A 14,030-nucleotide genomic window follows, 5' to 3' on the forward strand; every position below is an offset into this window, starting at 1 on the left:
AGTTAACAGTCAGGGGCCATCTGAACATGCAAGCATTTCTCTTGTACACACCCATCCCACTAAGAAACCGTTTATGTTCTGTCTGTACTGTAGAATGACGTTTTATAGTGTCTCATTTTTCCTAGAAGCCACCTTTGGGCATTTCCCCAAATCAGCCCACTGTTAGTGGGGATTTCTCCAGGTGGCAGGTTACCAGCCCACAGCTGTACTCCTGGAGCCACACAGTAAGCCACACAGGAGTTCTCACAGCTATGAGGGGCTCAGGTACATCGCTGTCTGCCTTCACTCAGTCAGCAAATACTGAGTAGCTCTTTGACAGGCACATACGGAATAGGTAGTTGGTTACATAACTTTACACAGGGTAATCTCCTGCTCTGCTAAGAATAGGAATTTGGATTTTTCTTTTTTTTTGGAGGGGTTGGTGAGGGGAACAGGATTTTATCAAATAAACAGACTGATTTTTGAAGATTAAAGTTGATGTACCTTTTATTCCTTGGTTAAAGTTGTGATTTTTTTTTTTCTTTACTAGGCTTGCCCACCTGTCAGTATGGATGTCTGTGCTTTAAGAATACAGCTTTTCATAGGCTTGAAAGCCATCTGTCACTTTAAAAACCATATCATACTTTTGACCAAGGCAGACCCTGAAGCCATTCCAGAGAGAAGAGAACCACCCAAGAGGCTCCTGTAAGCATCCCCTCACTTCCATACATTCCTGCCAAAGTTTCTGGAGTGAATTGTTACTGGTATATTTTGTGTCCTAGTTTATCTTTTTTTAAAATCAAAACTTTGAATGATTAGATGGTTTGTCTATGGTGGTTTTTTTTTCCAGAGAAAGAAAAGAAATAGAAAAGACAGTCTCGAATGCTAATCCAAGCTACAAGGCTCTTATTACTTTTTTCTTTGACCTTTTGGTGTTTACATTTTTATCCAAATAATATTTTCTGGTATTTAAATTCAAAAGAAATTAATAACATATTTCTTACCTTAAAACTCATTCATGATGTATAGGTATGTGCTGATCTACCTTAAAATTAAATTGCATTTTGATAACACTAATCTCTGGTTGACTCTTGGGTCTCCTGTTTTTACATTCTTTGGAGTAGAATGTTTAATTCCAGACTAGTTATGTTTCTGTTCAACGTTATCTTTTCTGTGAACTTAGCAGTAGGGATGAGATTATTACTGTTATTTTTTGCATCTTCCCCTATGCATAATTTAATCAGGAAAGAAATTTGTCTTCAGGGAGAGAAGCAGATAGTGTACAGATGGTCCCAGACTTATGATAGTTTGACTTACAATTTTTCTGACTTTGTGATGGTACTGCATGCAATACCCATTCAGTAGAAACTGTACTTCAAATTTTGATTTTTTGGATTTTTGATTTGGATTTTTTCTGCCTAGCAACATGTGGTGTGATATTCTTTCATGATGCTGGGCAGTGGCAGCAGTTGCTCCCAGGCAGCCATGTGATCATGAGGGTGAACACCCGATACGCTTATATCCATTTTTACCCATATGACCATTCTGTTTTTCACTTTCAGTATTCAATAAATTACATGATATATTAAACACTTCATTATAAAATAGACTTTGTGTTAGATGACTGCTGTTAGATAAGTGTACTGAGCAAGTTTAAAATAGGCTAGGCTAGGGGCGCCTGGGTGGCGCAGTCGGTTGGGCGTCCGACTTCAGCCAGGTCACGATCTCGCGGTCTGTGAGTTCGAGCCCCGCGTCAGGCTCTGGGCTGATGGCTCGGAGCCTGGAGCCTGTTTCCGATTCTGTGTCTCCTTCTCTCTCTGCCCCTCCCCCGTTCATGCTCTGTCTCTCTCTGTCCCAAAAATAAATAAACGTTGAAAAAAAAAATTTTTTTAAAAATAAAAAAAAAATAGGCTAGGCTAAGCTATGATGTTCAGGAGGTTAAGTGTATTTGACTTACGATATTTTCAAGTTATGTGGGTTTATTGAGATATAGCCTTATTGTAAGTCAAGGAAGAGCTGTATTTCCACCCAATTGCCAATTTTTGTTTTTAACCTAAGTTTTTGCTTTTTTGAATTTTTTTCACGTGTGCTTTGTCCCACCAACAGGAATAATCAGAGGTTGATTTGGGTAATGGGTCACTGAGAGTGTACACAGAATGGTCTGAGACTGACTGATTCTAAAAGCTTTCTGGCAAGAGGAAGAACAACTTGTAGTCTTGCACATTTGACGTTTTTAAAATATTCCATCTTTAAATTATTTTTTTAATTCTGATTTATTTGGAAGTTGATTAGGTCAGAGGTTTACATTTTAAAAAGACTGTATACTAAAGAATAAAAATAAAAAAAAAAAAAAGACTGTATACTGAAGAAAATGCATCACATGGTGAAAGCAAGAGATAAGATAGTGTTTGAAGCAGACCCACGGTTATATGTGTCTCCGGCCTTTTCCTAGCAGCCCTGAGTATTTGGCCTATTGTTCTGTTGGAGCTTCTGCTTAGATTTGTGGCACAAGGCATGCTGGACTCATGAAGGCCATATGCAGGAGAGGTACCGGGCATAGATTTTCATAGCCAAGTCTCTCTTCCTCTTGAGGGGTCTTGCCTATTCTTTAACCTTATTGCCCATTTAAGAGTTTTTGTGGAGTAAATTAGAAGCAATTGGCTTATCAATACATGAGAGCTGTAGAATATTAAATGCTGTAGGCCTATGTAGCATTGTGAACTACATATAGAACTAATGTTCTATAAAAATCAACTGTACAGCTAATCACTGAAGAAAATAGTAAATGAAAATGGTTTCATAGTTATTTCATTTTAGGTATCTCATATTTACCATTTAAAATTGCCATTTATTAATACTGTGTCTTATCTTTCAATTCTTGTCCTTTGTTTTGCTTTCAGTTCTAGGAAAGGAACCAATGTTAAGTTTAAAACACCTCCTGTAGCTGAGGCTGGGTGGAATTTGTATATTGTGGATACGATCTCACCAGTACAACTGTACAAGGAAATGGTACTCCTTTCAGACTTCCAATTCTTACTTGTAGAAATTTAGAGTGGAATCCATGACCAGATATAGATTCTAATTATCACGCATTCAGCATGCCACAGCCAACCAGCTTTCAAGTTCTGTCTGACAGTAGAGTGTGTATCTTTCTTCACCTTCTCACTTTCATGGCTCCTGACATTTGAGGAGCAGTAGAAATTCCCTTTACTAAAATAAGACTTCCTTATGCATACCCACCCTCCTAAGAGGATTGATTAACCAGTATAAACATAAATAGCCTTTGACCTTTACTTTGAACCCTAGCAGAGGACCAGGAAATGGAGCTGAAAGATACCTTAGATCATTTATCCCTGTCTCACTCTTCTTTGAAATATTAGCAGATTGTCCTGGGGTCCTGCAGCATCTGCAGCATTGTCCTGTGGGTAGGAGCCCAGAGAGAGTATCTTATTCTTTTTTTTAAGAGTGACGGCTGCCTACTCATCCCTGGCAATGTTTTTAACTCTTTATTTTGAAACAATTTCAAACTTACAGAGAAGTTGCAAGGATAAGAATAGCAGAAATAAAACCCTGTATATTCTCCACACGGATTCATCCATAGTCACCATTTTACCCCTTTGCTTCTCTCTCTTTTTGTACTCTTGCACTTTCTAAACACACACACGCACACGCACACACACGCACACACACTCCACCCCCCACCATCCATTGGAAGGTAGAGTGCATGCGTCATAGCCTAATGCCCCTAAATACTTCATGGTATGTTTCCTAAGAATCAGGACATTTGTTTGTACCACCACAGTACAGTCATATGCTTTATTAAATTTAACGTGACACATATTCTAATTGTGTCAGTTTGACTCCGTAATGACCTCATAACATTTCCCTTCCTCAGTACAGAGTTCAGTCTATCAGGTAGTACGTTTAGTTGTCATGTCTCTTTAGCTTCCTTTAAGCCAGAATAATTTAATAGTCTTTGTTTTTTTATGGCATAGGTATTTTTGAAAATAAATTTTGCCCCTCTATCTTTAAAGTTTTTTTATTATTATTTCTTGATTAGATTCAGGCTATGTATTCTCATTCACATCCAGAATGAGTGGCAGGTAATGTTGTATCTGTCTCAGGGTGTTACATCAGGAGGCACATGATATCCGTGCCCTTCACTGGTGATGTTAATTTTGATTTTGCCTGATTTATCCCTGGCATTTTAATGCTGATAATTATATCAGCTTTGCCCTGTCCTTTTAATCTTGCTTAACTGAAAGTCTTAGACTTCATCTAGGTGATTTGCTTACTGGAGTCTGAAAATACTGATTGATTCAGATCAGCTAGCAATAATTTTAATCAGCCCACTGTGAGCTATAGAAATAGACGTAGAACCTAAATTTACCGACTGAAATTACAATAAAGGAAGGATACTCAGTCTGAACTGGAGAAAGATTTAAATCACAGAACTTAAAAAAAGTTAACTGTTTCACATGTTTGTTGGCCTTATCAAACTGTGATCAAATCACTGCCAAGTTAACAGTTTTATTAGTATTACAATATTATTTGTTCCTTCTCTAATGATTAGCACTGTTTAACAGAGGAGTATTTACAGTCCTGTATGTATTAAACTGGCTCGTGGATTGTGAGGGAAAAGAACACTTCATCTAGGCCCTATCAGAATGATAAATAACCATTCTTTAGCTTTTAGGATTTAATGTGTCCAAATATTAACTTTACTAACAAATCTATAGTATTCTTAAGAACCAGGAAACTTTTAGGTGTCTTTCTGCAGTAACATCAGCTGTTGCCTTTTTTTGTTTCAGGTAGACTACAGTAATACCTACAAGACTGCAAAGACCCAGAGCTGCATCCACCTTCTTAGTGAGGCTCATCTGTTAGTGAGGGCCGCCCTGATGGATGCCAGTCAGTTGGAACCTGGAGAAAAAGCAGAGCTTTTGGAAGCATTTAAGGAAAGCTGTGGGCACCTTGGAGACTGCTATAGCAGGTCAGTGATGCCTCTTGGAAACTTGTTAAAGAAGCCATCTTGAGCTTTGGGTGTACTTACTAGTTTTTCCATCTCTGGTACTTACCTGATGAATGGGAGAAGGCATGAAGAGAGGTCATTCAATTATTCATTTATTTCACAAGCATTTGTTGAGCATACTCTATGCCAGATACTGTGCTAAGCTTAGGGTTCCAAGATGAACATAGCTGTTTCCTGCCTTCAAGGAATTACAATTGTTTAAGTTTATTTATTTAAAAAAATAATAAAGAAAATAAAGTTTATTTTGAGAGAAGAGAGAGAGAGAGAGAGAGAACAGCGTTTGTGGGGGAGAGGCAGAGAGAGATGAAGATGAGATATCTCCCAAGCAGGCACAGAGCCCTGATGCAGGGCTCAAACTCACGAACCATGAGTTCATGACCTGAGCCAAATCAAGAGTTGGACACTTACCCACTGAGCCACCTGGCACCCCTAGGAATTACAGTTTATTAGATGAACAGTGAATCTTGAGTTCACGAGTCTCCCTCTGCTTAATTTAGGAATTAAATTTCTTTCAGGCTTTCTGGGCACAGTCATTGGCCATGAAAATCCCTCAGACAGCTGTTATTACTACTTATTACCTGTTAGCCTTCAGAGAGAGATACTGGTTGGTCTGTGACTTTAATCTTAGTAGTCAGTGCTTTTATGATTTCAGGAAGGGACTGGGGATGAATAGTGGTTTTTATTTTTGAGAATGATCTTTATAGATTTTTTGTATATGATCATTTCAAAGGCTTACTTGACGCACGGAATGAGTATAATTAACAAAATAGACGTTTCCTGTCTATCAACACCATTATTTAGAGCCGCATTATAAATATTAAAATTCACTTACTGAATTCTTTTTCTATTTTTATTATGAGCATGCAAAAGGAAACTATATTAATTAGAATGATTTTGTGGAATAAACCTTAGGAACTTCTTCCAACTACTAATGGCAGGTAGAAGAGTATTTTGAGATTTATGTCATCTGGAAAGCATTATCTGTTTTATTATCAAGTACGTTAGACGTCCAGGCTTAAAAAGGACAGATTTGAGGGTTTTTTTTGCTTCCTTCCCCTTTAGGCTTGACACCCAGGTATTCCCACCTTGCCTTGCCGTACTATAAGATGTCTGGTTTGTCTATGGCTGAAGTTTTAACCCGAGCAGACTGGCCACTAGAGGATGGATCGCAGAAATATGAGAGGGATTAATCTTTACATTAATCATTCACTTGATGAAAACCTGGATGAAGAATTAAGTGAAGTGAATAGAGTTTTCTACTTAGTTATATTGAACATTCCTAACTTTTCATTTTAGCAATTTATTTTATGTTACACTGTTCAGAAGTCAAGTTCCAATATTTTTTCTTTGGTATATATTCTTTCTTTTCCTAAAAAGGTAACGAATGTGTCCTTGTCTTCATTAATAATCCTAGAATTATAGCTTGGAAAAGAGCTTATAATCACCTTCCCCTACTTTCTCATTACATAGGTGGGGAATGTGGTGCATTGTAGTTGAGCTGACCTGCCCAGTGTGACAGGGGCGTGTCTTTAGAAGACTCACCCTCCTTCTCATCTGCAGCCCTTTGCACAACCTACTTTCCCCCCACTCCACATGTCCGAAGCTTCACTTAGGAAATCCTGCCCAGTAACCTGAAGACATTATTAAGGCGTATTATTATTTTTTAATTTTTTTCAATGTTATTATTGATCAGAGGGGACAGAGCATGAGTTGGGAGGGGCGGAGAGAGAGGGAGACACAGAATTTGAAGCAGGCTCCAAGCTCTGAGCTTCAGCACAGAGCCCGACACAGGGCTCGAACCCACGAACCATGAGATCAGACCTGAGCCAAAGTTGGACACTTAACCGACTGAGCACCCATGCAATCCCCATTAAGGCTTATTTTTAGCCCCTCATGAATTTTTAAAAAAGAATCAATACAGATATGCAAAGCTGGACATAATGATACTAAATGCTTTAAGGTTTTGAGATAATGAAATTTTATCATATAAGTTACTTCATTAAGTATATTTTGTACTTAGCTGCAATCTTTTTAATGGACTTTTAAGCATAATTTAATCAAATATTTATTTTTCTTCTTTTGACTCTTGTTAAAATTTGAATGCTAGCCACAACTTGGTACATATTTCCTTTTTTCAAAAAAATTTTTTTTTAATGTTTATTTATTTTGAGAGAGAGAGACAGAGCATGAGCAGGGGTGGGGCAGAGAGAGAGGGAGACACAGAATCTGAAGCAGGTCCAGGCTCTGAGCTGTCAGCACAGAGCCCGACGCGGGGCTCGAACACACAAACTGTGAGATCATGGCCTGAGCCGAAGCCGGATGCTTAACCAACTGAGCCACCCAGGCGCCCCATCTTGGTACATGTTTTCGTTGCTTTTTCTTCATTATAACTCAGCAAAGAGATCACTTCAGGTCATTTCAAGTCTCCCACGTATCACCATGCACCTTGTCTTTTTTTTTAATCCAAGCGTAATACTTATAATTTTATCTTATTTGGAATGTTTCTATCTTGGTTTTTTATCTCTGTTTTGTTTTGGGTTTTTTGTGCTGATTTTTTTTGTTCTCTATTGGCTAACTGACCTTTTATTTCTTATTCATGCTCACCAAAGGAGTTAGCAGCAAAAGTGGTTCAGATGTTCCATATGGCTGAGCCAAAACAACTGCCCCATATTCTCTGTAGTCCTTCTATGAAGAATATTAATCCGGTAACTGCCATGAACTATCTAAGCAAGCTGGATACTTCTGGGTTCTCGTCGATCTTAGTGACATTGACTAAAGCAGCAATGGCTCTGAAAATGGGAGATCTTGACAGGCACAGAAATGAAATGAAAAGCCATCCAGAGGTATGGTTCCCTGATACAGGACCTGGGAGTCCTGAGGTTTTTAACTTTCTTCTGGCTTCTGTCTAGTTCATTTTTTTTCTCAGTCATAAAGGAAAATAGACTTAATGTTAGAAAAGAAGTGACCCAAAGTGGGAATGCTTGGGCTTTGGACCTGGCAAATAAAAAAGAAATAAGAATAGTAAATGGTAGCAATGGGTACCCAAAGATCTTTCAACTTTGTGTCAGCTATGTTCAAAGCACAGCACTTGGTACTAAAGAATATACAAACTCTGCCCCGAGCTAACAGTCCGATCTAGTGTGAAGGATACGGTATGTCCAGTGACACAGAACAGAGTGATGTGTATTCTAGTACAGCAAGTGGGATGTTATCCATAAGCCTTGGGAGTCTAGTAGTAGCCCATTGCATATGTGATTTTATTTAATTCTTGCAACAATGCCCTAAGTTAGATGTTATTATTACACCTACTATACAGATGAGGGAACCTAAGACAAAGAGAGGTTGAGTAAATTGTCCAAGATCACGTAGCTGGTGAGTGCTTGAGCCAGGATTTGAAGCAGGCAATATGGCTTCCGATCCTGTGCTCCTGTCCTGTTGTTGCATTGCCTGTGGTCAGACGCGCACAGTATGACTTCATTTCTAAAACAAGAGAGCAGAAGTGCTTTTTCACTGCACAATGACATGTTGTTTGTGATATGATGAAGATGAGTGAGTCAACGTTGAGGTAACCTCTATGCTTTGAGAGTAGAGTTTTAGAAAGATGATCTTCTTTCCATAATTTTGAAAAAAATTAAGGTATGTATTTTAAATTAGGTAGATAAATATACAGCTCTCTACAAAAATAGGATATCCTGATGGTGAATTAAATATTAATAACTTCTTTAAAGGTCCTTAACAATGATGCTCTTCTTAGAGTGAGAACTTTGGTAGTTTAAAGAAAAAATTGAGACTGAAGTATTAATAGCTTAACCATGAACCTTGAATGTACTGCAAATATTTCAAGATGAATGCAGTGTACATTTTGATCCTAAATCTCTTGCTTATCTGAAGATGAAGTTGGTATGTGGCTTTCATCCTGGAACCTCGGCTATTGATTCAACAGAGAAGGGGACAGATCATTCCCACTGAACTTGCAGTACAGTTGAAGGACACTCAGCCTGGACCTCCTTGTGGCTTCAGTTCTGGCTTACAGAAGAACAACAAAATTGGAATTGAAGAAGCAGATTCCTTCTTTAAGGTTTGTCGCTCTGAAAATGTAATGGCTCTGGATATAGCCTGATAAAACTGGTGGCAGACGGGAAGCTGAATAAGAGACTGGGGTTCCTTTTGTTTATTGAAAAACCAGACTTACACATAACAAATTTATACAAGTACAGATTAAAAGAACGTATGTAGAAAATTCCATTCATGCAACTAGAATCGGTTTTCTGTTCAAATGTCTCAATCTACTCTGCCATCGCACTAATGCTAATGATAATTATTAAATGCCTGGCCCACGTGATAGAGTGTTATTCAGACTAGCTGTAACTTATCAATACTATATTGATCTGGGATGTGGGGGCTTTCTCACTGTTTTCAAGGTGCTTTGTGGTAAGGAGAAAGATACGATTCCTCAGCTCTTGGTAGACCTCTGGGAAGCTCAGCTTGTGGCAGGTCTCCCAGATGTGGTTCTCCAGGAACTCTTTTTCAAGCTCACATCACAATACATCTGGAGATTATCCAAGATGCAGCCCCCTGACACCATACCATTGCGAACATCAGCAGGATCTGGTGAGAGAATAATATGTTAATTAAACTTGTACATTACACATTATAGTAGTATACCTTGTTATTTTTATGGCTTAGAATCAAAACCTAATTTATAGTACCAGATATCTTTTTTTAAGCAGGCATTAAAAAATACCCTTAAAACTTGTTCCATGAGTAACATTGCTTGCAGGGTTTTTTGTAATGTTTTTTGTTTTAATTTTTATTTTGAGAGCGGGTGGTGCAGGGGCAGAGAGAGAAGGAGACACAGAAACTGAAGCAAGCTCCAGGGTCTGAGCTTATCAGCACAGAGCCTAATGCAGGGCTTGAACTCACAAACCATGAGATCATGACCATGAGCAAAAGTCACTCAACCAACTGAGCTACCCCAGGTGCCCTAACATTGCTTACATTTTAAATAATTTATATTATAAAGAATGCCCCCTACTGCTCCAATATTACTCACTTGCAGTGGTGCCTCAGAGATGAAGCAGAGGGGAGGGCTTCCCCCCAAACACTTCTATACTCCCTGGGGGATAGTTACAAAGCAGAATTTGAGAAAAGACACATCTGCAGACCCCCCTGACGGGAGAGGAACTACAGAAGGCTTGCGGGAGGGAGACCTGTACTGAGTCATTTCCTGTCAGCTGTGCACACAAGAGCTATACTGTAGGCCTTGCAGGAGCCCTAACTACTCTGCTTTACCACTTCCTGCCCCTCCCCTCCTCTTGTCCTTTTTGCTCTCATGGATGCCATCGCTAATGTGGGTTCACCGGAAAAGTCACCAACTTCTTGAATAAGGGGGCTTTATGGGAATTGTCTTGAGAACTTATGGAAGAGCTTTGCCTACCACGGAAAGGTAGTAGAAATAAAAATTCCACTATTACTGTAACTTTTTTTGAGTAAAATTAGCTTAAAAGCAGTATTGCTTTTTTGCTAGAAAGTGTTTCTTAGGAATATTTTAAAATGTAAATATAAGGAAATATTTAGTGCATTTTTTTTTTCATTTTTGGTGCAGTTTTATTCAGTGAGAAGCAGCAAGGCTGAAGCTTTCCTAGGGGAATAAAATCTTTTAGAATAAGAGACTTTCATTCCCATTCCCAGGCAAGTGTACACCTAATTCTGTGACGTGACAGAAGATTAGCAACTGCTTGCTCTTGTGGAATGGATGAAGAGAATCTTGTTTTGTTCTATTTTGTTTATGATAGGTTCTTTTACATTTTAGATAAATGCCTGTAGTCATTATGGCTTAATCTATCCATGGGTTAATGTCTTAATATCATCTGATTCCTTAGCGGATAAAAGTTACACAGAAGACCTTTCTAAATTACAGGTAAATAAAAATGCCTCTTTTTTTTATTAATATGCGATTACAACATAGTATCATATTAAATTTGGTGAGACCTCGTGTGGCCTGTTAATCTAGAACATATACTTTTTGGGGGACAAAAATCCATCCTTAGGTATACTGGGAGGGTTGGAGAACATTCTCTGCCTCTGCCTGAACCGCTGAGAGGAGGGCTCCTGAAGGCTGGTTTTGTTGCCTGTAAAGAATGAGAGTGAGGTCACCAGGTCACCTGACGTCTTGCCTCATTTTCAGGGTGTGCTTGGAAATACTTTGTGAAAGGAAAGCATTGCAAATGTGTAGCGGTGTTTTATTGACGGAATTCATTTTTTTGTATAGCGTTCATTCATATAGTTTGGCTTCTAGCCCAAGCCTCCCACTACTATCTGTCTTACAGAAAGTAGGTTAAAGTGGCCAGTTGGCTGCTGAAACGGAGTTTTAAAAAGATAAGTATGATCAGGAAATGTAGACCATCCTGCAGGAGTTCTGACTGTGACAGTGTTTTGACTGCAATGAGAAATAAAGTCCACCTTTGCCTTGGTGGATCAAGCTGGGCTAGATGTGGATGTGATTTTATTTAATGTAGTCAGTGGCCCAAGGACTGAATGTAACCCCCACGTCTGCTTTGTTTGGTCTGCCCAATGTAGTGCCAACATATAAAAACTGAAATTTCAAACGAAGAGTTCTGAGTTTGATCTTTTCTCGGAAAGTTCAGCAGAGCCAGTAACCCTGGGCTTCACTGCCTCTGAGACCTGAGAGTTGGAGCCAACTAGTGGCTCCCCTCCATGCTCAGTGAATGTGTTGTCCTGTCTGCCTCAATTCTCATCTCCATGTCTTCCCGGTCCAGATACGGCATCTGGTGTCCATTTTCCTTATACCCAGCTGACTTCATGCATTTTCCTCACCTCTTTTGGCCTCGTTAAGCTTTTGAGTTTACAGCCCCTTATTATACTGGGAACTGGCGTAAGTGTGGTTACTGTCTATAGAAACCAAAATGTCAAGTTGGGGATTGGGTCAGGGATGGAAGCACAAGAGGCCCATTATTGCTTAGACTCAGCCTCTGGACAGGCCTGTGTTATCTCCAGAGATGCAGTTCCTTACATTCATAAAAAAATTGCCGGAGAAAAATCTTGTTGGTTCCTATCTCTAGTACCCTTATGTTACAGAGGCTCCTTAGGTTGTAGCCTCAGATATGCTCCTTGAACAATAGTCCTCAAGCAGGTACCATAATGTGGTCTGTGGCAGTAGATAAGCCAGGCAGGGAGGGCCTTGCCCTCCCAGAATATATGTATTAATTGCATATTTAAAATCACAATTGTAACAAGTGCTATTAAATCTCACCCGATAAAGCTTCAAGGCATATTTATAATCACTGCTTGAAAAAGTGTAATTGAGTGATCTTTTAAAATTTATTTTAAAGTATTTAAAAGGAATACATTCTTTCTGGGAATCTTTGCTGTTAAAGCATAGAAATGTAGTAAGCCTATACTCTTAAAATCCTTTCCTAATTATATCTCCTCTAGATTATCTTGGTTATTCTTAGTCATTAAGAAAAAAATAACCATCCAGAAACAAAAGATGTCATTTGTTTTCCCTAGAAGATAGGAGGTTCGGAATCACCTGGAAAGCGTTTTCAGAATGTCCATGATTTCTCTCTTCCCACGTCCCCACCCTCACACACAGATTTGATAGGAGTTTCTGTCTCTTGTGCTCAATCACTGTAATAGTATATTTGTGGAAAACCTAAAATAAAAATACTCTACAAATCATCTACATGTCAAAAAGCCACTGTTTGGAATCACACAGTAACTAGTAAATGCCCTGCCTTTTGCCATAATTGTCACGGTCCCCTCCCCACTCCCCCACTTCCTTGCCAACCACCACTCCTTAGATTGTGTAGGGAGAGAAGACAGAGTCTGTGGGTTCCAGCCCTGCAGAGTTGGCTGCAGGTGAAGGATCTAGATCAGAGAAGGCAATAAGTAGTACATGTGTCGGGTATGGAAAGGAATCCATTCCCAGTACGTAAAACAAGGAGCATTCTGCTAAGGAGCAGACAACATTAAGAGTATTTTAAAAAGTAGTAGTAACCTTTAGAGCATTTTTGATTCAGTAATATATGTGTTGTCTGGTGTTTCTTATTTTTAAACTTCTTGATAAAACTAAGTAAAAGTTCATGGGTAATTAATTTTGTATCAAGCTTTGACTAGTTTCGTTTTAACCATGGTTTGAGTTACCCCTGCCTCGCTCCTTCTTACCCTGCCCATTATCCCAATGAATCAAAAGTTGAATATAGAAATAATCTGTGTTTTCTTTCATGTTGGGAGATCCTACAAGTGGCAGATTATCATGTTTGCTATCCTTTTGTCCAGAAATTATTGAAGGTGATTATTAAACTTGCAGGAAGGAAAGAGACCAACCTTATACGCCTAGCCATTCCTTGGTAGATATTTGGAATAACATAATCGCGATGACTATAAACGAATAGTTCACATTCCATATCATCTTGTATGTCAGAGAAGACGCTGTAGTAAAAAAGGATACAGAAAGAAGAAAATCAAGATATTACCATCTCATCTTTATCCAGAAGAAAGGCAAAGAGGAGATTATTTTGGTGGTAGCATCAAAAATAGTATTTATAGTTTAAATGCTTAAAAAGTAAAATACTGGCAAAGTTCTGAATACTCAAATAGTACCTACTCTATGTCTATGAGCTTGTGGCAAATAGTATAGACACAAATTGTTAGGTTATTAACAATTTCTTTAGTTATCTTAAATGTTAAATTTTATTTTTGGCTATTACGTAGTGCATGTGTATTCTAGAAAATTTGGAAGATAGAGGAAAATGTGAAAAAATAAAAAGTAGGCTTTGTCATTCCCTCCAGTAAGCTGATCTCTGTTTCAAATTTCAATGCTCTTCCAAAGGCATTTCTGTATGTGCATGTACCTGTGTAGATTTTACAAAACTGATCATGCTCTGAATATAATTTTGTATTGACATTTTTTACTCATCATTCTGTTATGAGCATTTTCTTATCAATTAGCCTTTGGAAATAACTTTGATGGCTATATAATATTCCATCATATGGA

At 38.5% G+C, this 14,030-nt stretch overlaps 1 protein-coding gene across 1 annotated transcript in view; it reads left to right on the top strand.

Moving 5' to 3' along the window:
- HPS3 (HPS3 biogenesis of lysosomal organelles complex 2 subunit 1) overlaps nucleotides 1–14,030 on the top strand; it is a 38,348-nt gene that overhangs the window by 18,426 nt on the left and 5,892 nt on the right. The window contains 12 exon segments of the mRNA XM_030329730.1: nucleotides 530–684; nucleotides 2,880–2,988; nucleotides 4,791–4,972; nucleotides 6,074–6,086; nucleotides 6,088–6,188; nucleotides 6,190–6,253; nucleotides 7,621–7,854; nucleotides 8,903–8,920; nucleotides 8,922–9,089; nucleotides 9,433–9,622; nucleotides 10,773–10,780; nucleotides 10,824–10,931. Of these exon segments, the coding sequence (XP_030185590.1) occupies nucleotides 530–684; nucleotides 2,880–2,988; nucleotides 4,791–4,972; nucleotides 6,074–6,086; nucleotides 6,088–6,188; nucleotides 6,190–6,253; nucleotides 7,621–7,854; nucleotides 8,903–8,920; nucleotides 8,922–9,089; nucleotides 9,433–9,622; nucleotides 10,773–10,780; nucleotides 10,824–10,931 (1,350 nt within the window).

This window comes from Lynx canadensis, chromosome C2 (assembly GCF_007474595.2).
Source record: "Lynx canadensis isolate LIC74 chromosome C2, mLynCan4.pri.v2, whole genome shotgun sequence".
Lineage (NCBI taxonomy): Eukaryota > Metazoa > Chordata > Mammalia > Carnivora > Felidae > Lynx > Lynx canadensis.